Source organism: Ctenocephalides felis, unplaced genomic scaffold, assembly GCF_003426905.1.
Source record: "Ctenocephalides felis isolate EL2017-DRISC unplaced genomic scaffold, ASM342690v1 CF-g0.4_SCAFFOLD_01604, whole genome shotgun sequence".
Taxonomy (NCBI): domain Eukaryota; kingdom Metazoa; phylum Arthropoda; class Insecta; order Siphonaptera; family Pulicidae; genus Ctenocephalides; species Ctenocephalides felis.
Genome location: NW_020537758.1, coordinates 56,825,759 through 56,852,415, shown reverse-complemented (window position 1 = coordinate 56,852,415; position 26,657 = coordinate 56,825,759). Strand labels below are relative to the sequence as shown.

Genomic DNA, 26,657 nt, shown 5'->3' with positions numbered 1-26,657 from the left:
GTGATATGTATTGGATTAAAGCAAGCAGCTGCTGCAGATACATGATACAATGTATGATATAAAATAAATTAGTGTATGCTAGGGTAGAGCCTGGCTTAAAAATTTGCGAATGAAAAAGTGCATCACCAATTAAATTACTGTATTTTTAACGATACCATTTTCACGTCGAAGAACAAGGGATTTAACCAGCTGTCGCCATAAATCAGGCGTTATTACTATCACAAGATAAACGAGAAAAACATTGTCAATTTTTTAATAAAAGTATTTTGATCGTTGTTAGTTTTAAGGACTGGGCGTTTATCGGAGTTTCCTGAAAATCGCCTAGTAATTACTTTACAATAAGTATAGTAGTACACATTTACAGCCGACAAAATTTAAAAACTGTTCCAAAGATATTGTTTGATAATCGTGCTGATTGCTTCTTGGTAAAAATCGGCACTGTCGTTTCTTTTTTTTGAACATAGAGACAGACCATGGTCTTAAAGAACATACTGAAATAAAAATGTCGTACGACAAGACATTTATTTTTAAAAGGTTATCAAAGTTTGAAAACATTTAGGAACTCTATTGTGTCGTTAGTCAAAATAAAAAACAGCTGAATCGATTTCAATAAGCACTCGAGTTGGTTAGTTTTGCGAAGTAAAACTTCGAAACTTCAAAATTCTTAGAGAAAAGTGCAAAAGGTTTCATCCACGTTTTCAACTAGAGATACAAAAACTATTCGAACGATATTATTTGAGAATCATGCTGATTAGATTTTGGCAAAAACTTAAAAAATCAGTCAGATCATTTCTTTGTAATTTATTATTTATTATTTTTGTGATTTAGATGATAATATGCATAGCGATAGAGTTTGGTCTACTACATAATAACTAATAATGAACATACTAATAGAAGTAGTTTTTACCATGAGAACATTAGATTACATTAATTTAATATTGTTCAAATTAGTGAAATATGCTTGCTCTTCTGAATTATTTATTATTCTACTTTTTCTAAGTTGTCATAGTTTTTTCAATATTCTCAATCTATTTTTTCTAAAGTTTTCAAAATTGTTTGAAGTTTTTTTTTGAAAATTTTAATATTTGGTACGACAATTTGCCTTAAGGCACGATGCCTTGCACCCAGGGCCGGATTTAGAAATTTGGCGCCCTGGGGCACTGACAAAAATGCCGCCCCATCCCTGAATTTTTACTTACATAGTTTTTATATAAAAATTCATTTTAAATTCATTTAAAATTCATTACGCATTATATACTATAAATAGTGGTGCTTGGCATCGCGCCTTAAAGCAAATTGCTGGAACTTCCCGTACCGAAAATTAAAATTAAAATTTTTTAAAAACCTTGAAAAAATTTGACTTTTTTGAAAAATTTGAGTTTTTTATATGTATTTTGAAATATTTTCAAAGTTTCAAAGTTTTTTTAAAGCGATCGCGCTGCTTTGGCTGCATAAAGTCAAAATACAGAAGCGCGTAAGCGTCGCGTCGCAGTATAACGGATAAACAATGTTACAGAACCCATAGAAATGTAAACAAAATTTATACTTATTATTAAAATATCTGATAATTATAATCCAAGTGTGTTTTCAAATCTCGAATGTTTTTTATTGGATCACCGAAACCGCTAGAATTGCCTCCCACAAATTTAAGCCGTTTTTCCTTTCATCTATACATGTAAATTTTTTATAATGATATTGGACGTTCCCTTTCTGAAAAACTGAATTATCATTTTTGGCATTTCGGCCCGTGTTTTCGAAACATTTGGACCTGCTTTGGCCAATCAGCACGTCTCGTTATCAATAGGAAACTTTATCATTCAAATAAAATTCAATTTTATTAAATTTAATAATTAAAAGTTCATAATTTTCAAAAACATTCAAACTATAAAAAAAGGTTTTTTAAATTGATTTTATTTCATTTTTCGAAAAATTTTAAAGCTCTTTATGAAATGTAATTTTCAGCACGGAAAGTTTCGGTAACTTGCCTTAAGGCACAATGCCATGTAATTGTAATTGTTCAATTTCTTTTTGGCGCTATCAACTAGTTCAATTTCTTTTTGGCGCTATAAGCTTGGAAGTACACAAATTCGTCATCTTAAGAGTGCTCGAGATCTGAAGAACATATTTTTCTTAAACTTTCAGCTCGTTTACAAATCTTTATATTATTTAAAATTGCCAAATTTTGCATTGCAATCGTATTATGTTTTGCTAATTATATTTCTTGAAATAAAAAAATGTTATAAAGAAAATGAGTTAATTAAATTGTATAGAACTTTTTTTTTTCACTATCCAAATTTTGCCGCCCCCGAAAATTTGCCGCCCTGGGCAGTATCCCCAACTGCCCCTACTGTAAACCCAGCACTGCTTGCACCACTAGTTAATATGAATTTTTTATCTCGATACAATAGAAGTAATGATAAAGAAATAACATAAGCGCTCTATGTGTTTGACATGCACTTCTTAAATACGGAGCTGTTGATAAATCTTTACAATCTATGAAACAAGCGAATAGTCTCTCAACATAAGAAAATATATTCTTAGATCTGTTAAAATTTACTCATGTCCTAATTCATTGCCTTATTTTGCAAATGTTCGTGTCAATAAAGACAAGATCAGTTTCGAAAATTCACGGCATGTCTCTGTTTTTCTCCGATCTTGCAATCCGGGTGTTCCAGTTAACTATTGTTTCAGCTTAAGGTTAACATTGCAAATCGTGGCATTCAAATGGTGATATTATTCAGCCGTATTGTGTGAATAGTTTAACCTGTTTAATGGGGTTACTTGCACTATTATGTGCATTTTATAAATTACGAAATGTCGGTTATTCTAGATTTAATGAAAAACTGAAACAAAGGCACCATAAACGTATTACTACAGTTTTTGATATGTTTAAATCTTTTGTGTTGAAAAGCTAAATTTTGCTAGTTTATTATTGTTATATATTCTCTCTACTTTCAAATATTGTTGTTCCTAATACTTGTTTTTCAGATCGGTGGCAGACCTTTATACCCGCGGTTCTTTTATTTTTCGTTCCACCCTAATTTTTATCGAAACGACTTTGCTTCCATAGGTGTAAACCAAAATATTTACTTTTTCTATCTTTTGAATTAATCTTCTTTTTTTTAGAATCCAGATTATAAACTTCGATATATAATAACGTTGAAAAATCTGATTTAAACTTGAATTTTAATGTAATTATAAGAAATAGTGAAATATAGCTTATTGCAAACCACCCGAATAACATCGTTCAACCGATATCGACAATGAAATCGGCATAGATAAATAAACATTCTAAAGTTACATCGTAGCACAAATCTTGATTTAATGAAAAATGCCTGAATCAGAAGAATATTTTACCATGTTCCTTGAAAATAATAAAACAAATTAAACATTTGTACTAAGTTTATTGATTAGAACTTATTTCTATATTATTCGTAGTTTCTATAAATCTTTGAAGTTATTGAAATGGAAAATATTTTTTAGGCAAAACAGATATTGCAGCTGTTCAAAGAATGAGATTATATCGCCAGCGAAAACGTAAAAAAATACAAGTAGTCAATGAATGTATGCTAATTTTAAATTTATGAAGTTCTTCAAACACAATTACATGATGAATGAAGTTGCAAAAACAATATTTGTTTAGGCACTGTGTGAACGAATATTATAGAGTTTAAATCAGCAATTATTTCATTTCTCTAGCATTTCTAAATGCTAATTACAATGACAAACCGATCATGTCATATTTGAGGCATGACCGGGACTCAATTTAGATTCAATCGTTCTAAACACTGTAACCGCGAGACAGCATTTAGTATTTTAAACGTTTTTGAAATATAAAACTAGTGGGGCGCATGGCTCCGTGCCTTAGGGCAAACTGCTGGAACTTCCCGTATCAAAAATTGTTGTTTTTAAAAAATTATCAACATTTCTGAAAAAAATTTACTCTGAAAAAATTAGATTTTAGAGAAACTATATTTTTTGACAAAAATTTACTTTTTAAAAAAAAAAAAAACTTTTTGGAAAAAAATTATTTTGAAATATTTTGGAAATTCTGAACTTTTTATCAAAGCAATACTACTGCTTTAACTGCATAGAGACGAAATATCAAAGCGCGTAAGCGCCGCGTCGCCGTCTAACGAATAAACATTGGTACGGAACCCATAGGAATGTAAACAAAATTTATACTTATTGTTAAAATCTCTATAAAATATCTAATAATTTAATGTGCATATGTCTAATGATCATTTTTGACCGCCACATGGCATTTTTTTTTTACTTTTTTTACTAGATCTCCGAAACCGCTAGAAGTGCCTTCATGAGAATTTGATCAGTTCTCCATCTTGTTAATACAAGTAAAATGTTTTTTGAATTTTTAAAATCGGACGCTCCGCTCTCTTAAAAACCGTGCTACTGTTTTTGACACTTTTTGCCCAGTTTTTTCGGAACGGCTAGACCTACCGTCGCCAAAAACTAATCAACACGTCTTCTTATCAATACGAATCGAATGTTTTTTGAATTATTTAAATCGGTTGATCGGTGTTCCCGAAATCGCCGACAAAAATTTGTTTCCGCACACACACACGCACACACATACACGCACACATGCACACACACATACATCCATTTTTTCTAATTATAAGGTATGCCAAAATGTACAGAAACCTTCGAAACGTAAAGAAATATAAAAAAATTTATTTTCGATTTTTTTGCGATTACCGGAAGTTGAAAAAACACGGGAAAAAATAAGAAAAAAATGTTTTTTTTTATATATATAATAATATTGTGTTCATAAATCCACAAAATAATAAAAATTGCTTTTTTGGTGCAAAATTTACTATTATAACAATAAGTCATCAAAGCATTTATAGTGGATTATAAATCAGTACTAGTTTGTAACAATATAATTAATAATGTTGACCTTTGCGCGTTTCAAAAGTCGTTAGTTAGTTCTGTGCGTTTCGTAATTTTTAAATAGTTTGATAATCAGATAGTAGAATTGTATGAAAACAAGTTACGAATATTTATACAAACAAAATGGCTTTAGGCGATGCAAATTATTCTTTTGTGAATTTGGTATAATTTATTTAGTGTTTTTTTTATTAGTTTAATTAATGACTTTCTTCCATATTGAAATAATTATAATGATAAAAGTGTAAGTGGTAAGACAAGTTGCTTAATATTTCGAGAGCTGAAAATGATCTAGTTGACTAACAACTTTTTGATTTTTTAAAGTTGTAATATATTCATTAAAATGCTAATTACAAACAGACGTTAAACTAGTGGGATGCATGGCATCGCGCCTTAAGGCAAATTGCTGGAACTTTCCGTACCGTGATTAAAAATTTTGGTACGGAACCCAAAGAAGTTTAATCAGTTGTTCATCTTGTCAATACAAATAAAATGTTTTTTGAATTATTAAAATTGGACGGTTCGTTCTCTTCAAAACTGAGTTACCGTTTTTGGCACTTTTTTGCCCGTATCTTCGGAACGGCTAGATCTGCCTTCGCCAAAAACTAATCAGCACGTCCCCTTATCAATACGAATCGAATGTTTTTTGAATTATTCAAATCGGTTGATCGGTGTTCCCGAAATCGTCGATGAAAATTTGTATCCGCACACACACACATACATGCATTTTTTCTAAGGTATGCCAAAATTTAAATTTAAATTTTTTCAAAAATCTATTTTTTTAAGTTTAAAAAAAATAATCTTTTTTAAAGAAATAATTTTTGGTACGGGAACTTTCAGCAATTTGCCTGAAGGCACGATGCCATGCGACCACTATAGTTTTCAATATTATGTAAGAATGATAGATAAAACTTATTTTTCCAATAATCTTAGTTCATATATATAATCTAGTTAAAAATAAATAATCAAATATTTAAACTATATTAACAAACAATGAAAACTTTATCAATTATTTAAAATAATCAATTAATTTTTCAAATAGTTTTGTATGAAGCAGTCTCTAATCTCTTGGATAAATTAACTATGGAAGAGACAGTACAGAAATGTATTCATCAACACATTTGCATTTAGAATGCGTTTTATTGCAAACCTGAATGAATGACGTGGATTGCATATTCATACGCCCGCTATAAAATAAATATTGCAAAATATCTGAAACGCGATCCGCTCTTTCTATTCACATAAAAAATATGTGACAATGAATAAAATTGAAGAATATTTACAACATATAATTATTCAACGTGAAAAGGATTTTTTTATTCACACCGTCAACGCAAGCAATATGTTTTTTTGAATCATTTAGTACGAAGATTATCTCAAAAACTACTATCCATTGCACTTTTTCTTGGTATCTTCGGAACGGCTGAACCTGCCTTCGCCGAAACTAATCAGCACGTCTCCTCGTCAACACGAATAGAATGGTATTTGAATCATTTTAATTGCTCCGTTCTCTCAAAAACTGCTATTTTTTGCACTTTTTGCACTTTTCGCTCCATATCTCCAAAATGTCTAGACCGGCCTCTGCCAAAAACTAATCAGCACGTCTCCTTGTCATGCATATTGAATTTTCAATTAATAAATCAATATTTAAACAAAACTTTTAACAAACACATAAGCAATTTTTGTAAAAGCAACCATATATCTAAAATGTCAATGATCCAATTTCTTGGCATAAGTTACCTAACAACGTTAAAATATAATTTTGCATAAAATATTTTTAGTGCTCTGACATATATTAATTCATAATTAGATCGATTTATAATACAAACTGAAGCCACATTTTAATTAATGATTGATTATTCAAATTTAGAGTAAGCTTAGAATTAATTATCATAGAATAATCAATTGGTTAATTATTTTTAGCTTGACCGCATTTTTATATGTCTTTTAATGTATAATTTTAATGTATATCTTGAAATATAATATAGGGTAGACCAGCGATATCTCAGAAACAAATGAAGTTAAGAATTTAAACAATATTTGAAAGTAGAGAGAAAAAGATATATAACCAATGTTTGAACATTTATATCAAAAGTATTTTCTTTCATTGTTTGCATTTTTTTGGTAGTGTTGTTTAGTTTACGATTCCTTATTATAATTATTAAGTATACTTTATTTAATTGTCTTACAAAATGTATTATTAACTTTTAGTCATATTTAACAGTTGTTATTTATATAACCTCTATAAAAGCTTGCACTTGGGTGAGGTAAAAAGAACCAACTGAACCCTGGCAAAGGTGTAAAAAATATAAAAAAGCAAAAATAAGGTAAATTTAGTTAGGAGAAGCAATTTTATAAAAGATAAATTAAATAAAAAAAATTACTGACAAAATACCAGGTTAAGGTTATTCACAGTGTTATCTGTGTAAAAAATGCACTCATAAAATTTATATTATTTCGGGTTGAATAATGTAGCCATCATTTTGTAAAATCCCTTTAAAATTATTAAAATAAGACATTGGACATGCTTACTCCCCCTCTCCGTCTCATTTTACCTGGACTAGGTTACAAATTATTGAAAAGCACAAAAAACACATTTCTACATGCTTGAATAATAAATATATTGGGAGTTTCACTGTGCATAGTCAGATAGTTATTCGTTTGATATGTGGTATTTTGTTGTATTGTAAATAGTCAAATTTGGATCTTTGTTCCTCGCCCAAATTTATATTTTATAATAATCGCATTATACTGCTTTTTTATATACATGTATAATAGAAGGAACAATGCAAATTATAAAGCGTATAATCAATTTTTTTTACATGCTGTCTCATATTAATTATCAAAACAAATGTGAATTAGGTGGTTTGGGTTTAGAGTTTGTGCATTGGATTTTCTGTAGAAAATGTATAATTGATTTTCCTGTACTTTTTTAGATGGAAGTCTGGTGTCGCTTCCACATTGAATTACGTCAACTTAACTGAAGCTTTGGATAACAAATCTCCTGATTTGGTGCCTTATCCAAATTGGGAGGCTAACAAATTGCCTTCTTCTGGCCAAGGAGATGACACAACTCCTAGTTCTGGCGAAAGTTCATCTAATGGTCTCGTCGATAATTCAACAATTATTTCGACCTTCAGGGTGCGCGTGGATGAATGCGATAGATTGTGGGTGATGGACTGTGGACTCGTTGACATTTTAGGTAAAAAATATATTAATTAAATTGTAGCAATACTCATTGCAAAGTGTACTTAAATTTAGAATCAAACCATGTGGAGTATAATCGTTAGTAACAAAATAAGTTGCTTTGGTATGGTATTAAATAAAAAAAGAGTGCGCGTAAGGTTGAATGAAACGTTGATTAAGATTGAAGTAAAACTTTTTTGTTACTGTACGAGATAGCATTTAAGTAAAATAAATACATCATATACCCATTTTGAATAATGTTTCTTAGTAATATGGCATCACTCGTGATGTACACATTTTTCAATGTCAACCATTATACATATTTATATAATAATAAATACTAATATTTATAATAGCATTAAAAATATATTTTATATTTGAAAACAATAAAGTAAAAGAAGTTATATTTCAAATAAGATAGGTATTCAAAATCCTATATACTCACTTTTTTCCTATATGCAATATATTATTGAATAATAAATCTTTTTAACCCAACTTCAAATACGATCTGATCGGTTTGTCATTGCAATTAGCATTTAGGACTTGGACTTTTATTAGAGAAATGAAGTAATTGCTGATATTCATCAATTTTCATCAATTCTATAATAATTGTTCACACAGAAGACTTACAACAATCTTGAGTAATTTCATTAACACTATCAATGAATAAACTGCATAGATTTCCATTGTGAAGTATATCTGTATATAAATGATATACAGCTAAACAAACTATTGTTGTACTTGATTTCTTATTTAGAGTAATAAATTTAAATATCAATTTATTTTTCATTATTTATAAAAATATGTAACTTTTGTAATGCTTAATATTCATCATAATCGAAAAACATGTAGACTTCCTTTAAACTTCGAAAAGTGTTTGAGATATAATTCTGAAAAGATATATCTTCGGCATAATACAATAAAGCTTTAATATGTTTTAATATCTATAAAAATACAGAGAATTATGTTAAACAACGCCTAAATAAATATTGTTTTCACAATTTTATTTATCATGTAGTTGTGTTTGAAGAACTTTGTTTGAACATACTACGAAAAAAATCAAAATTAAAACTTATTTTTTTTAATTTTTCTTTTTTGTATCGCAGAGCAAAAAAATCACAGATTCCGAAACAATTTTTAAATTTTTGAAAAAGTGACCTGTGGCCACCCGAAAAAATTGGCAACCCCCCTGAAAAGGGGTGAAAAAATGAATTTTTTGGAAAAATTTTTTTTGTTTTATATTTAAGTAAGCGAGCAAAAAAATTGGGCATTTTCAAAATTGTCAATTTTTTTAAATTGGCAAATTTGGGAATTTTCCTATGCGTGAAAATCTATGATGGGCAAAACTTTTCCAAAAATTAATTGCATCATTCGACAGCAAAAAAATCACTGATAACGATAGTAAAAAGAAATTTTAATTTTTTTGCATTTTTAAAGGGATCGGTGCTGACTATATATATAGTTAGCACCGAATTTGGCCCCACCCATTTATCTCGAGAACGGAAAGAGCAAAAAAATTTTAGTTTGCACCAATCGACAGCAAAAAAATCGTCAAAAAATCAGGTCATATCAGTTTTGCCAATTTCCACCATCGCGGTGCCAAGTATATACACGTCTTTTGGTTCTGTTTTTTTACAATTGCGCTTACGATACAGTCTCATTCCTTGAGCAGCTGTAGTATCTGTCTTGCCTATGAAAATAATTTCCTTTTTGATAACCTCAAAAATATATAGTAATCACGAATAATACAAATTACTTCAATAAACTTACTTTTCTCACAGAGCGACACGACGACCAATCACAATCGACTCATGTAGAATCATTGGCACTCAAAAAAAGTTTTACTTCAAAAGATTTATTGCAAAAAATTGAAATTTGTTTACCTAATATTTACTTTTTTGATTAACATAAGCATAAATAAAAGTAAAAATCCTAAATTTGGCTGTTGACTTATAATAATTATTTTTGCTTAACTATGTATGTTAACTTAATTATGTTTTCTTAAGCAAACAGTTCAGCAACATATTTGACGTGTAGGAAACGTGCACAGAAATAGACTTTTCATGCAAACTGTTAAATAAATTCCATTATTATTATTTATCAACATTAGATGAAGCTTCACAATAAACCAAAAATTGTAATATTAAATAATAATATTTAAGTAAAATAGTCCAACAGATAAGAGTTTTAGCACAATTGCATCTCTCTTTAAAAGGAACCTTTCGTGGTGTATCACTTATGGACGTAAGCTAAAAGAAACTAGTCCCGGGTTCGATCCCAACCTTGGCCAAGCTCGATATCAGGCAACATAGATCAAACATATTATCAAATTTCCATTTAACGTTTTAGTTCTCAAATATAATCTCAATTGAAAATTGCCTTTTGAGGATATAGCTGCAACATACTCAGAACTGTCATATATATAAATAATATAATGGCCACATATAGGAGCATGGTTAACCGATGGGATGCTTATCATAAAAGATTAAGTCTTGAACAAACAGCTTACAGGATAAGTTAGTCGGAATAGTTCTGATTGCTATTAAAAAAACTATAATAAATCTTTATTCACAAAGAACAATTATTTATAAAGATCGTGTTGTTGTTCGCAGGTACTCCAAAAGTGTATGCTAAACCAGCTCTTTTGATTTTTGATCTGCACACGGATCAACTAATCAAAAGATACACTTTTGAACCAACGGATCTTAAAGAAGACAGTTTCTTTGCTAATGTGGTAAGTATAGCAAATATTGATATTATATATTGTCTTAGAATTTTATCGATTTTTTAATAGGTTACAAATTTGCGGTCAGATATCTAGACATAGATATATTAAATCTAAATGCTCAAAAATTAGCATAAATAAGTTTAAAAAAAATTCAAATATCAAAAAATTAATTACAATTTAATTCAATTACGCCAAAAATATAATTAATAGGGTTGCAACAAATGCTAGTTCCTTCTTTTTACCGGTGCTCGTTTTAGTCTATTTTTAGCAATTTTCTCTATATTTCGAGTAGAAGATAAAAGTCAATCACCTTTGTCAGATTTTAATTTTTTTTTCTTGGCTCTGTAATTTTTGCAAAATAGTACTATGTCATTTTGTCCATTGTAAAAGTATGTCATTTTGTGCGAAATTGAACTAAAATGAATGATTAATCAAAACTTTATCAGACACAAGTTAATTGATTTTAATTGAAATAATTACGAATATCAATAAAAAAATCCCCAAAAAAGGTGAGAAAAGTACCCTCAAAATAAACTTTTCATAGGGGCATTTCTACTTCATTGTTTTTCTAGTATAATTTTTATTATTCAGAAATTTTACTTATTCACTTATTAACTTTATTATTATTATTTGCTTTATTATCATTATTTTATATTAAATCAACATACTACGGATATCATTTTATTGAAGATTCCTTTATTTTGTGCTCTTCTTATTAAATTTATATAATTGATTATTACTGATACTTTGATTATTACTGTGAATATATTTGATATTTACTGATATATGTTAATTATTTAGCAGTTGTAACAAATATAATAACTAAAAAAAGCGCGTATAAACTGATTACTGCGACAAGACTGTGACAATGACGCTCAATATCTGATAGGATTGTTATCATGGCTTACTTCTCGTCATATAGTCGCAAAAACGTTAATAAAACTCGCCAATATTTAAATAAGACCACTTATATACTTTGACTATATATACCATTTTGTCCGTATTATATTGGATTGACAAACTAGAAGTATCAAAAAGTTACTATAATAAAACACTTTGTTTATAAAAACTTTGGATGTTGAAAGTTATTTTATATGTACATTTTAATTTTTTTGTATAGAAACTTACCTTAACTCTAGTTCTATTCTAGTTACTGCAAGTAATACTTGTTTCTACTGATCCTTTGTAAACCATTAGTTTTAGTTTAAATATGCTGTGTTATAATTTTAGATAGCTTGATACTTAATTATTTTAATTGATACATTTCTACTCATAGGTTGTAGATGTTCGTCCCGATGCTTGCGAGGATGCATTTGCTTATATTCCTGATTTGGGAGCCTATGGAGTAGTAGTTTACTCCTTCCGTGACGATGACTCTTGGCGAGTTTCCCACAACTATTTCCATTTCGAACCACTTGCCGGGGAATACGATATTGCTGGTGTTCAATTCCAGTGGACAGATGGAGTTTTTGGTATTGCTCTGTCCAAACACCAACCAGATGGGTAAGATACATATTTTAATAAAATAATAATAATTTAGTATTGAAGTTGAGGTTATATGTAACATTTTGCACTGGCCAAACTTTTCATTGTCTTATTGCCATTTGTTTGCTTATTTATTTTTCCTAATTTATGAGAAATAAAATTTCTACTTCTACTCAAAATGTATAATATTTGAGATATATCTACAACTTTAAAATGTATAATATTTGAGATATATCTACAACTTTCTCGAAAAATAAATAGTAGTTTGAATTTTATATACTCATACTCATACTAATACTCTGCAATTGACAATAGTTCAAATAAACTAATATGTGTCATCTCCTACACCATAGAGTTCATTCATTATATAATTTTGGATAAGCTTTGTTTTACTAGTTGCCTACAGATTCAATATACAAATTCAAAGTTTACTTATGAAATAGCAATAAATTTCCTTTTTTTTTATAGTTGAAGTTGTGATTCTAACTATCTAGACCTAGATTTAAAATCTCTCTCATTTACTTATTCAATTCAAGACTATGAGTCGATATATTCAATTTTATTATCAATATTTATCACGTTATTTTGAATCATTAAGATATTATAATAACCACACCAAGCCGAATAATGAATGCGCGTAAGGTTCACACGCGATTGGAGTAAAACTTATTTGCTACTGTACAAGATGGCATTTAAGTAAAAATAAAAACATCATATAACAATTTTGAATAATGTTTATTAGTAATATGGTAACACCCGTAATGTACATATTCATTAGTGTCTACTATTATACACTAATATATAAATTATAAATTATATATTTATAATAGCATTAATAATATGCAAACATCATACTTCAAATATGACATGATCGGTTTGTCATTGTAAGTAGCATTTAGAAATGAACAATCATCAGAGAAATAAAGTAATTGCTGTATAATAACTTCTATAATAATCGTTCACACAGTGGATTATGTTAAACAACGCCTAAATAAATATTGTTTTCGCAACTTCACTCATCATGTAGTAATTGGGTTTGAAGAACTTCATGTAATTAAAATTAACAAATATTCATTGACTAATGGTATTTTTTTTACTTTTTTTGCTGGCGATATAATCTCATTCTTTGAACAGCTGCAATATCTGTTTTGCCTAAAAAATATTTTCCATTTCAATAACTTCAAAGATGTATAGAAACTGCGAATAATATAGAAATTATTTCAATAAACTTATGTTTCATACACGGTGTAAATGCTGCAAATAATGTTATACTTTTTTTGAATAGTTACCGTACAGCTTACTTCCACGCAATGTCTAGTACAAAAGAGTTTGCTGTTTCTACCAGATTATTGCAAAATTCAACCTGGGCCCACAGCCCTGAAGCTTATCATGAATTTAAGGTGAGTACTACATTTGAAACTTTGTAAATGAAATTAATATAAACAGTTCGATAAAAGAGCTACAAATGTAACAGTTACAATTTTTGTCAGAGTTGCCTTGGATACTTCACTTGTCTTTACTTGCAAAAATTACTGTTGTAAAAATTAAATTTTATTAAGTAAAACAAAACTTTTTATATCTTTATAAAAATCAATGAATTACATTAAGAATATCATAAGTTTGTATTGCAATTTATTGCATTAATGCATAACCATTATATTCTAAATATTTATCATTAATTAATATTTATGTTATTTAGCTTGTTGGTGACCGAGGACCAAAAGGACAGAGCTCAGCAAGTTTTCTTCACGAGAACTCAGGAGTACTATTCTACACTCAAGTAATAAACAAATATTTTGAAAAACTTTTTGTTTTATATTGATTTACTGTTTTTTAATCATTTGTTATGCAAATAGGTTAACAAAGATGGAATAGCGTGCTGGAACTCTGGAAAACCATATAATGAGTTCACACAAGGAGTTGTTGCACAAGATCCTTATAAATTAGTTTTTCCAAACGATTTAAAGGTATTTACACTATCTTATTGAAATATGTGTATATCTGTGTGTCTGTCTATGTTCTATGCATTCATAAATCCTATATCCAATTGCTATCAAATTTTTGAAGCTGTAAGGTATATCCCAAGACATGTTTTAGCTAATTTTGATTGAAACCAAATGGTAAGGGTTGTCCACCCCGAAGATTTTTTTTCTTAGATGGGTCAATTTGTAGTTTTTTTTTCAAAATACGTATATAAAAATCACATACAACCCTAAATTTTCACCATCTTACTACAATCTGATTTTGCAATAAAAATTAATATAGTAATTACATCGTTTTTCATCTCGATTTCTATCAGACAACGTTTTGGAATAAACTTTAAGATGTTTTGAGCGTATGAAAAAGCTCTATTTTACATAAAAACAAACCTAATTTCATCAAGAATAGTCCAACTTAAACACTTATTTTTTAATGTATTGGATCCATTTTCTTAATTTTTTTTTAAATAGGAGTTTGAAAAATACAAACTGCATGTAACCCTCAATTTGCACCTTCTCACTACGCTTCCCAATTTCTTTAGTTTTTGTGAACATTTTCTACTGCATTTTAATTCAGATTTTGCAATCGTAAGAGCTTAAATTTTTATTACGAGTTTTATTTTTTATTTTTATCAACGAAAATTATTCTATCAAGGATTGTCCAACCAAAACACTTATTTTTTAATGTATTGGATCCATTTTCTTTTGTTTTTGAATGCGAGTTTGAAAAATACTTGCATGTAACCTTCAATTTGCACCATCTCACCACACAATTTGTCTTTAGTTTTTGTGGACATTTTCTACTGAATATTAATTCAGATTTTTCAAAGGTAAGAGCTTAAATTTTTATTACGAGTTCAATTTTTTATTTTTATTACGGGTTGATTACCTTTAACAATCTTTTGATTTTTTTAAGTTACTTTCTTTATTTTTTTACTAGACATTCACTTAATTATATTATATATAGACACTACGAACTTAAAAGGTAAATGTAACTATAAAAATTAATATAAATATAGGGTAGAGCTGAGCTTATAGGTCCACGGGTAAAAAATCTATTATAATTCATGTTATTTATTTGTATTATGATATGGATTTTTAGTTTTAGCTTAGATTCAACAGATTTTTATCTGTATTTGGGCAATAGATTGAAAAATTTCCGATCATATTTCGACAGTTATTAAAGGTTACACACGTATTCTCAAATAATTATGTATTTTCAAATAATTATATTATTTTTTTATTTTTCAACCCTTTATTTATTTTTCATAGGTCGACTATGAAGATAATGTGTGGGTGCTTTCGGACAGGATGCCTTTATTCATTTACAGGGATATCAATCCGGCTGAAGTAAATTATAGAATATTAAAAGTTTCTGTAAAAGATGCAGTTGTTGGCACACCGTGTGCATAAATATGAGTTTATATATAAATAATTATTACAGCATGTTAGATCAAACATTAGAACATTTTCAAGACCAAATCAAGACATGTAAAGATGTACGTATTATAACAAAACCACAAAATATCATCACAATGTAGATTCACAACCTTCATCTATAATTCATTATTCAATTACCAGTACAAAAATGTAATCATCTTTGCAGTAAGCTTTAATTCATGATTGTTTTTAATAAAAATAAAATTATGTTGTCGTTCAATATAAAATCGCTTTAGTTCATCACATTTGTAAAAGATTCATAACAATTAATTGCTAGCTTAACTCTCAATTTCATTACAATTAATTAAGGTAGTTTAATTATTATTTAAATATTATGTTCTAAAAGTATAATTATAAAAACTTATAATAAAATACACGAATGAATTAACTTCATTACAAAACAATCGTTTAATTATATTTTAACTCATTTATATTATATTTTTCTTAGTTTTTTTCATTAACTTCCCGTACGGTAAGTTATAGTAATCGCAAAAAAATCGAAAATGCAAATTTTTATATATCTTTACGTTTCAAAGATTTCTGAACATTTTGGCATTCCTTAGAAAAAATGGATGTATGTGTGTGCGCGTGTGTGTGTGCGGATACAAATTTTCGCCAACGATTTCGGGAACACCGATCAACCGATTTGAATAATTCAAAAAACATTCAATTCGTATTGATAAGTATACGTGTTGATTAGGTTTTGGCGTAGGCAGGTCTAGCCGTTCCGAAGGGGCAAAAAGTGCCAAAAATGGTAACTCAATTTTCAAGAGAGCGTCCGATTTTAATAATTCAAAAAACATATGAAACAACTGATTAAATTTTCATGCAGGCAGGTCTAGCGGTTTCGGAGATCTAGTAAAAAAAGTAAAAAAAATGCCATTTGGCGGTCAAAAATTATCATTACACATACGCACATAAAATTATCAGATATTTTATAGAGATTTTAACAATAAATATAAATTTTATTTACATTCCTATGGGTTCCGTACCAATGTTTATCCGTTAGACGGCGACGCGGCGCTTTGAAAGAAGTTCAGAACTTCCAAAATATTTCAAAATAAAGAAAAAAATTTATAGTTTCTCAAAAATCCAATTTTGTCGAAGTATTTTTTTTTTCAAAAATGTTAATCAATTCAAAAAAATATATGTTGGTACGGGAAGTTCCAGCAATTTGCCTTAAGGCACAATGCCATGCGCCCCACTAGTTCACATATATATATTTGCATCTATTAAATAATGAAATATCAGCAAATTTTTCTATGGTTTTTCGTAGAATGTCTAAATCGGATGCCAATCCATTTGGACATTACTATTAATTGGGAGTTCGGATATGATATTATGCTGTTTGAATGAATGAATCTTTCATTCCTGTGGACCCTTAAGAGCTGTTTTACGCATTAATTTGAGTGGTTTACGATTTTCTTTTTATAATTGTTACTATAAAACGCGAATTCTTCATGTATTGTATTAATATTGAGGTCTTTCAGTATGAGCCAATTTGGTACATACTTAGGAGCGTTTACTATTTCTTTCAGGAATTTATTTTGGAATCTTTGGATGATTGTGATGTTTGATTTCATTGATGTTCCGCACATTTGAATTCCGTATGGCCACATTGGCTTTAACATTACTTCATTCAGTAGCAACTTATTCCGTGATGTTAATCTGGATTTTCTGTTCAATAGCCAGTAAAGTTTTCTACGAGACTCTGAGTTATTGTCTTTTTTTTGTATGTGATATTTACAAGTGAGTTTCGAGTCTAGATGCAATCCCATAAACTTGACGGCATTGGATTGTTGTGAAGTTGAATTAAACAAGTTAACTGGAGGACAGCTATATTTCCTGAAAGTAAAGGTGATGTGAATAGAAATGGTATTGTTGACTTCGAATCTCCATGGTGAAAACAAGACTTCGATTTTGACAAATGAATCTGTAGGTTTGCAGATGCTTTTGATGGGTCTTGATGTATTGCAAGTATTGCTGTGTCATCTGCGTAAGTGGCTATTGTGGTTGAAGTAGTTTGAGAGATATCTGCAGTAAAAATTAAGTAGAGAAATGGTCCGAAGTCAATTCCCTGCGGAACACCAGCAGCAGGCAAGAGTGCGAAGTATGCATGTCTCTAATGTTAACAGTAAAGAATCTCTTAGTCGGGTATGATTTCAGTAGAGTGAAGATTCCGTGTGAAAAATTTTCTTAACTTTGTATAACAGGCCGTGTTTCCCCACTTTGTCAAACACTTGACTATTATCTAGAAAATCCGCTGAGCAGAAAGAATTCTGTTGAAGTAAGTTTATTATTTTGTCTGTAATGCGATGTATTTGTTCAATGGTTGAATGTTTCTCTCTGAATCCAAATTGGTGTTGAGGTATTGCTTCTATGTTTTCTAGACAGGACCTTATTCTATTCAGGAAGAATTTTTCGAATATTTTTGACAATAACGATAGTGGACTTATTGGTCTGTAGTTTGAAAGGATATGCGGATCTTTACCAGGTTTTGGGACTAATATTAATTTAGCCGGTTTCCAGGTTGAAGGAAATATTTTGAGTCTAAAATAGAATTGAAGATTTTTTTGCTTGCAATTTTGTTTTTATATGTATTTCGTTTCAAATTTATCAATCTTTGATAATGCGTCTGCTATTGCTGATTGTTTAAATAGTTATTTTTATTATTGTGAATAATTCACATCTGAGGTTAATTGTATAACAATCTTGGAGCTAGTTGTAACATATATTATGCTCCACGTTTTGATGTAAATAAATGCGTTACTAACTATAGAAATTATAAATCCAATCAAAATTTTGAACGAACCAATTTCGAGTTGCTGTAATCTACAATACTTTTTACCCATCGAAAATTAGACACTTTGGTTTAGGCGGGCAAAGGCGGTAAAAAGAAAAACCAATACAAATAGCAAATGCAAAAGAAAATGTTTACTATTGATTGATACTACTGAAAAAGAAATCTTGAGAAAAAGATGAATATAATGAAACATATAAAAAAAATCATATTAATGTAAAAGGTAAATAAAAGCCGAAGGGGATTGATAGAAAGGTAAATATGCAAAAATAAAATAGAATGCTCAAAGAAAAATAATGGTATTATATAGTATATGGGAAAGCATTCACAAAAATGAATAGAATACGGTTACATAAAAAATATGCAACACTCATACATGATATGTTAATTTTGTTAAAAATAAATAAGCTTTTATTGTGATATTCCAACTAGGCACAAACACGGGGAAAGTTCTAGCACTTTTTCTAGAACATAAATAAATGTTCAATAATTAATAACAGCAATGGAATTGTTTTTACTTACTTCGGTAGGGGTATAGTTTTAGCATTTATTCATCTCTTTTTCGTGAAAATATAAACAGTAGATCTCAAGATATCCTAATTAAAAAAAACTGTTACAACAATTTTCTTGCTCACTTAATAAATGAAAGGCTATTATATTATGATCTCGTATTTTAATAGCAGCAAATGATTTAAAAACATAAATATGTTTCATAAATATAGCATTTTGGATAAAATTTTGCAAACTTTTGAAAATTAATTATAAAACATGAAAAAATCATTTCCAAACATTTTGAATTTTATGCATAGATTGTATTTAAAATGCGTCTTTCTCAAATGGATGGTCCTTATGTCCATGGATCCTGAAATTTAATAAATGTAAATATAAATATTCTATGGAAGCCAAATTAGATCATAATTAATTTTCAGAACTTACTCGGATAGAGAATAAAGCCTGTATCCTTGATCCATTTTATTAAAATGTTCCATATCTTCGGCCGTAAGTTCAAAGTCCAGAACTTTGAAATTTTCCTCTATTTGTGCTTTTACCATGGACATCGGTATTATAATGTTACCTAGTTGATAATTCCACCTGAAATATTTATTCTTTGTATATTTCTATAATAAATCTTCAGTGCTTTTGAGCAGTTGGTAATTCAGGACAAATTAATTATACATTTCAAGAATTTTTTTTTTAATACTAATCTATATTGATCGATTATCCTCACGAATAGGTATGATTTTGTTTATTTATTAAATTATATTAATTGAAGGCCTATTAATATATAATCACATTTAATATAAAGCAATAAAACTATCTTTAGATTTTTTAAAAAACATTTCCGGAATCTTATTATTATTCTTGTTTCGTAGAATTTTTTTGGAATATATCATATATTGCTATATTATTTAATTTTAAGGAGACACTGAAAGCTGAATAGCCTAAGGAAATTTGTATCTCTTAATTATTTTCTTATTAGAATTTATTTTCTCAATTCGAAAAAAAAACTGATTTTTAAAACATATTTATATTTGGTACAAAACTATTGACTCTCAAAAAAATTTACAATGCTTAGTACTAACTGCCTTAATAGTGATTATGAAGAAATTTTAAAATTTGTCTACCTAGATGTTATAGATTGCGAGCTCCCTCTTCTAAATAGAGTTTTTAATATTGTTAATTTTTATGATATATTTTATTTGTATTTATAAGTTATGATAAATTCAGTCGCAATACTGGGCACATACTTATATCAGTTTTATTAGGAAAAGGAAAAAATTAATTACCGTTATTATTTAAAAATGGCTATGAGAAGCAAAAGTATTTAGATGCCAAAAATAAAGTTTTTTCTAAAGTGTATTACAACAAAATAATTATTTCCGCTGACTAATGGAGCTAATTAAACATCACAGATTTAAAAGTGTAAACTAGATAAAACACTGACTATTATAGATCTATTTTGATATTACAAATAATTTCTGCATTTGAAAGGCGCTGCAAATATTATTTGCCTTGATAGGAATTTAAAATAATAAATATTAATTCATATTCAACAACGAAAAGCATAAAAATATCATTATTATTACCTAAGACTTAGTAGCGCAGGGGACTTGTTAAGCTCCTTCGCACGTTTTTTCATCCATTCATCGTCAAGAACTTTTTTATCTTCAGCTTTTGCCCATGGTCTATCTGGAGACCCCAATGGGCTGTAAGATGTTGTGATAATATTGTGACAGTGACAAAACTGTCTCAGACAAGCTTGGTTTAGATACGGATGAACTTCAATCTGAAAGAAAATATAAAAAAATATTATAAAAATGGTATCATTTTTATTATTCAAATTCAAGTAATATAAGTGTTATCGAACACGATCATTTTTTTAACTTCTCGTAGGGCAAGTTATAGTAATCGGAAAAAAAAATTGAAAATGAAAATTTTTATATAACGTTACGTTTCAGAACCTTCTGTATATTTTGGCATACCTTGGAAAAAATGGATGTATGTGTGTGTGTGTGCGTGTATATGTGTGTGCGGATACAAATTTTTGTCGACGATTTCGGGAACATGGATGAAGGGATTTGAATAATTCAAAAAACATTTGATTCGTATTGATAAGGAGACGTGCTGATTAGTTTTTGGCGAAGGCAGGCCTAGCCATTTCGAAGATACGGGGCAAAACGTGCCAAAAATGGTAACTCGGTTTTTAAGAGAACATTCTACTTGTATTGACAAGATGAAGAATTGTAGCAGGTCTATCGGTTTCGGAGACCCAATGAAGAAAGTAAAAAAGTGCCATTTGGCAGTCAAAAATGATCATTAGACATATTCACATCAAATTATCAGATATTCTATAGAGATTTTAACAATAAGTTTAAATTTTGTTTACATTCCTAAGGGTTCCGTACTAATGTTTATCCGTTAGACGACGGCGCATTGCTTACGCGCTTCGATATTTCGTCTCTATGCAATTCAAGCAGTACGATTGCTTTGAAAAAAAGTTCAGAATTTCCAAAATATGTCAAAATGAAGAAAACATTTTTTTTTTCAAAAAAAATTTGTTTTCAAAAAAAAATTTTTTTTTCTCAAAAAAAAATAATTTTTTGTCAAATTTATAGTTTCTCAAAAATCTATTTTTTTCGAAGTAATTTTTTTTCAAAAAGGTTAAACGTTTTTTAAAAAATAATAACTTTTGGTACGGGAAGTTCCAGCAATTTGCCTTAAGGCACGATGCCAATGCGCCCCACTAGTTTAAGATCGATTGACTAATTGTTCGGATAAGTCTAGAATTTTTTTTTCTATAGAACGATCGCGTTCGAATAACAATAATATCAAATTAGTTATTTTTGCACTAGTTCAATTACATTTATTGAGCTATTGTACTGTGATTTTACTAATTTTATATTAAATAAAGTTTAATTTTCATACGTTTTACAATAATTTTTATTTTTTTAGTGTTTTGCTCAATTCTCAAACCGTGTTAGAGCAAACCCATGCTTTAAAAGTACCGTGTTATAAAGGGGATGATATCAATTCTTAAACCGTGTTAGAGCAAATCCGTGTTATATAAGTACAGTGTTATGCGGTGGTTACTTGTACTTGTTTCTTGCTTCTAAAACTATGAAAACGCTATCTATTTGCTGTGCAATCAGACGTATTTTACATATAAACAAATTTTCAAGAATGATGTCATAACTGCATCTTTGTGATGCGCATTTATAATGTAAGGATTTATATCTAATATGCTTGATCGCACAACAAATATAATTTTCACAGTTTTTAGTACCAAGAAAGAAGGATAAGATAACGTTGCTATAACGACGCTATGTTATCGACTATGTTACACAGAATTGGCCCCATAATGCCGTATTTTTCGATTCGTTGAAAACTTTGGAATAGGGTTATCTCTTTTGTATAAAAAGTGCTCAATAAAAAAATAAGAGAAATCGTTGTATTTTGTAGCACATTTTCTCTTCTATATTACTTTTAAAATATATCTTAGGGTTATTTTTATCTATCACTATTAAATTACAAAAAAGATTACTGCAAGTGATTGCAGAAATTAAAAATATTTTTTTTACTATTTCTGTTATATTTTTACCTGATTGTTCACCGGCTTCACATTACAGTTATCAATTAATCTCTGTAATTGTTTTGAATTAAAATTAGACACGCCAATATTAACACATAAACCTTCGTGATAAGCTTTTTCCATTTCTTGCCAAGTGCACAAATAATCCACGTCGGAAAACTGCAGTTTTGGACTATTTGGGTTTGGCGTTGGAAATAATGCCCCTCCTTCCTATGAGTGAATATAATAATTTATAATTATGAAAAGAAACAAAATATTTGAAAAGTAGTAATTCTCTATGAGCAGACAATTCTTTGATTGAAAATATCTTAGAAGTGTAGTAAAACTTATGCTGATTATAGAAAATACTTAAATTGCGCGTTTCACAAAATAATAAAGTAAATTCCTCGTTAATGCATCTATTAAAGAGTACAATATGCTATTTTTAAAGATATTTTAAAGTAGAGAGTAAAAGATGTGTAACCAGCCATCACTGTTGGAACACATTGTCAATTATTTTAACAATAGTATTTTTCTTCGATGTTAGGTTTTGAGCACTTTTGTTTCGTTTACGGTACCCGAAAATAATGTTTAAACATTCGTTTTAATATTCATTGAATTTAATTTAACTGAATTAATGTTATTTTCCAAGTTAGATTCAACTATATTTTTTATAAAAAAAAGGGGTAAAGAGGTTACAGGTAAAAGCGTATAGATACATTAAGACAATGAAAAAGTGAAAAATGTTAGGAAATTAAATAATAAAGTAACAAATTAAATTAAAAGTAAATCCAACTTTATGATGAATTCTTCTGACAAAGTTACGTACGAAGGATATCTTGTATGCTAAGCGATCTTTGTAAAAATGTGCCAAAATAGCCTTTTAAAACATAATGAACAAAAATATTATGAAAATTTACTACTATCTTGCTTTATAGGTATATATCTATTTAATTTATCATAATTAGACTCATTGTTTCTTGAAATACAATTATTGCAAATGAAGTGAATACAACTTCTCTTTGAAATGCATATATTTATATTATTGGGTATTTTTTATAAAGATAATACAGCACACAGCATGGGGGCATACAGCCTTTGCATGAAACTTTGTATGATGAATTCACCATCCGAATTGGAATAACTATTAATTTAATTTATCTATTATAAAAATACTTTTTTTATTTTAATCTTATTGTTCAAATTATTTTAAATTCATTTTGAAGTTTTAATTTATTTTAAATTCTTATTATTTAAACCTTGTGTGTGCAAAAAGTAGGTGGTCGTTCTAACCCAACCACATGTTAGCTATTCTAAAGGTTATATTAAAAAAAACTATTGATCTTACATACATCTTTTATTACTTAAAAAATGTATTTTAAAATTATATTCCGGTAGAGTAAACTAAACAACCCTGCTCAAAAACAAAAAGACACACAACGGAAAAAATACTTTTGCTAAAAAATTGGCAATGCGACCGTTTAGCTCTTAAGAGCAACATCGGCCAAATAAAGGCGGTGGCTGGTGACAAATATTTTTTTCTCTACTTTAAAATAGTATCATTAAAAATTCAAACGTTACTTGTTTTGGAGTAATTTTTGGTTATTTTTCACCCGTTGACTGTAAGACCCGCTCCACTCTATACTAGTAAAGTTCAAAAAAACTTTTGTGCCCTGCTCAAAAATTTTAATTAAAAACCTTTGTAAAAATATTGTTTTTTTTTAACAAAGGATGGTAAGCATTCTGTAAGCAAGTTTATAAGAGTGCAAAATCAAATTTTGTAGATGAAAATCAAAATTCAAGTCTTTCAATCAAAAAGTAACAATTAATCGAACCTTGTATGCCATTGGCCAATGTATCAAGTACATATCGATGTAATCTAATCCCAAATCTTCAAGAGTGGTCATCAATGCTGGTCTCACCAAATCAGGTCTGTGAAAGGTATTCCATAGTTTACCGGTTACATAAAGTTCTTCTCTGAAAATAAAATTTAACAATATTAAATATTTTATTAAAAAATGAGAGTTGGCAACATTCTATTAATGTGGGATTATTCTGAAGTATATTTTATCATTTATAAATTAATCATTAATCTAATTTGACTTTTATCAAATATACTGTCTATGCCAAGTGAACTACATCACAATCCTTTTTTTTTACTATTGAACTAAAATTTGTTTGTTTTACCTCGTTGGCAGGGTGAAAAGCAACAGCCAAGGGGCAAAAAGCTCTAATAATCAATTGTCAATTTGGAAACAATTTTATTAAATAATAGTTACATTATTCAACCAATGCAACATACAAACTTCATCTGCACATTTTTTACTAAAATCACATTGTGTATAACCTAGATCTGATATTTTGTCAGAAATATTCATCAGCAGAGTTGGAAGAATTATTAATTTATTTTATATCTTGTAAAATTGCTTATTTTACTTATTTAATTTATTCTTTTCTTACATTACTTCTTATAAAGGAAAATTTTTCACTATTTATATATCGATGCCATTTTTTATATATAATTGTACAAGATTTACTTAATGTCTATGTAGGTCAGTTGTATATATATTGTTGCATAAATAATTTAAAAAAATAAAATAAACAGTACCATTTTCCTATTGTTTACACCTTTGCCAGTGTAAAAGTTTAGTTGGTTCTTTTTACCCCTACCACATGTATCCTATTCATTACTTGGTTACATAAAATTCGGTTATATAAAAAAACTTTTGGATATAATTTAAAAATAACAAAACTTAATAAACAATTGAATAACGTTAATTTAAAAATTATAATCTGATATCATAATAAAGATAAAAGAAACCAAAATCAAAAAACTGCCAAAAGATAAAAACACTTTTGTAATGAATAGTGTCATATAATCATTTATCTCCTAATGGTGACGTCTTAAAAATGCAGGCGAGTAGTTACATATCTTTTGCCTTATACTTTAAAATAGTATCATTAGAAAATACCATAATTTACATGTTTTTGAAATAATGGTAGTGGACTCTGTTAATTTATCTGTTGTAAAATTTCTTTGTTTGTTTGACGCTTAAAGTCATTCCGAATCGTTTGAGTACAGATTTGAAAAAGCATGTGTGTAAAAGTGCAAAATCTTCCAACGCTTTTGCCAAAAATCTTAAAATAATTTTGAAAATAGTTAAACTTTTTGATTGATAACAGTTGGAAATCGTGCTAATTATAATTTCATAATTAGATGAAATTGTTTAAAGCTTTTGGTGAAATTTTGTATGATTATAATAAAATATTATTGGCCTACGATAAGTGGTTAAATTTAAAAAAAACGTAAAATTTGGGATAATGAACGTCGCACTTAAAATTTACGCCATGTACATGTTCAGTTCTATGTTTTGTACCTGATTACCGTTGACGTCCACACTTAAATAAATTGCATTTTTGGAACATGAAGTAGAATGAAATGTGTTAAATAAAATGACTTAAGTAGTGCAACTACAGACACAGATAATGAGTTTAATGAAAAATATTATTTGGAAATGAGTTCAATTAATTTCAAGTACAACAAAATTTTAAATAAAAAGTTACAGCTAAATCCTAATTCGTATTGATTAAGTCAATTATTTACTCGAATTAATGGAACTTGCCTCAAGGCAATATGTCACTTACATTTATTAGTAAATAATATTAACCTTTTAATTACGCCTTCACTAATTTTAGCTTTGATGCCTTTGCCAACTTCCTTTTCATTTTGGTAAACATGAGCACAGTCAATATGTCTATATCCAACATCAATTGCATCTTTTACAGCCTGAGTTACTTTCTTAGGTTCCGACTGTCAATGAATTAATTAAGTTAAAATAATAAATTACAATTATTGTTATTTGAATCAACAAACCTTAAATGTTCCTAAACCCAGTTGAGGGAATATATTTCCATTGGAAAATTTGACAAAGTTCTTTGGAACTTTTTCCGCTACGCTTTTACACGATTCCTGTGAAAAAATAGTGGATTTTAACATTTGTTGTATCTGATACTTCAGTATATGTACCTCACCTTCAATAAATTAGCTGAAGTAAATCTCAT

At 28.6% G+C, this 26,657-nt stretch overlaps 2 protein-coding genes across 3 annotated transcripts in view; one reads left to right on the top strand and one right to left on the bottom strand.

The window, feature by feature from the left end:
* The window catches only part of LOC113372463 (protein yellow-like), a 45,250-nt gene extending 29,390 nt beyond the window's left edge, over positions 1-15,860 (top strand). For both annotated transcript variants that reach the window (XM_026612798.1, XM_026612797.1), the window contains exons 3-9: positions 7,845-8,110; positions 10,707-10,828; positions 12,099-12,325; positions 13,593-13,707; positions 14,007-14,087; positions 14,164-14,274; positions 15,559-15,860. In XM_026612798.1, the coding sequence (XP_026468583.1) occupies positions 7,845-8,110; positions 10,707-10,828; positions 12,099-12,325; positions 13,593-13,707; positions 14,007-14,087; positions 14,164-14,274; positions 15,559-15,699 (1,063 nt within the window). In that variant the 3' untranslated portion in view covers positions 15,700-15,860. The remainder of the gene's footprint in view (positions 1-7,844; positions 8,111-10,706; positions 10,829-12,098; positions 12,326-13,592; positions 13,708-14,006; positions 14,088-14,163; positions 14,275-15,558) is intronic.
* A 3,482-nt stretch (positions 15,861-19,342) lies between these two features.
* LOC113373968 (aldose reductase-like) lies at positions 19,343-26,657 on the bottom strand. Its single transcript, XM_026614230.1, has 8 exons — positions 26,628-26,657; positions 26,470-26,565; positions 26,264-26,406; positions 24,431-24,572; positions 22,626-22,826; positions 20,614-20,813; positions 19,463-19,618; positions 19,343-19,388 (listed from the first exon to the last, which is right to left on the bottom strand). Exons 1-8 carry the CDS (start codon positions 26,655-26,657, stop codon positions 19,343-19,345), a joined length of 1,014 nt encoding a protein of 337 aa, XP_026470015.1.

What these genes read in the sequence shown, in the direction of transcription:
- LOC113373968 (XM_026614230.1), bottom strand. Translation starts at nt 26,657, where the DNA reads ATGAGATTTACTTCAGCTAATTTATTGAAG. An exon ending in TGAAGCCGGTGAACAATCAG is followed by an intron (nt 20,814 to 22,625) that starts GTAAAAATATAA and finishes ATTTTCTTTCAG; the next exon opens with ATTGAAGTTCATCCGTATCT. An exon ending in CCTGCGCTACTAAGTCTTAG is followed by an intron (nt 19,619 to 20,613) that starts GTAATAATAATG and finishes TAAATATTTCAG; the next exon opens with GTGGAATTATCAACTAGGTA.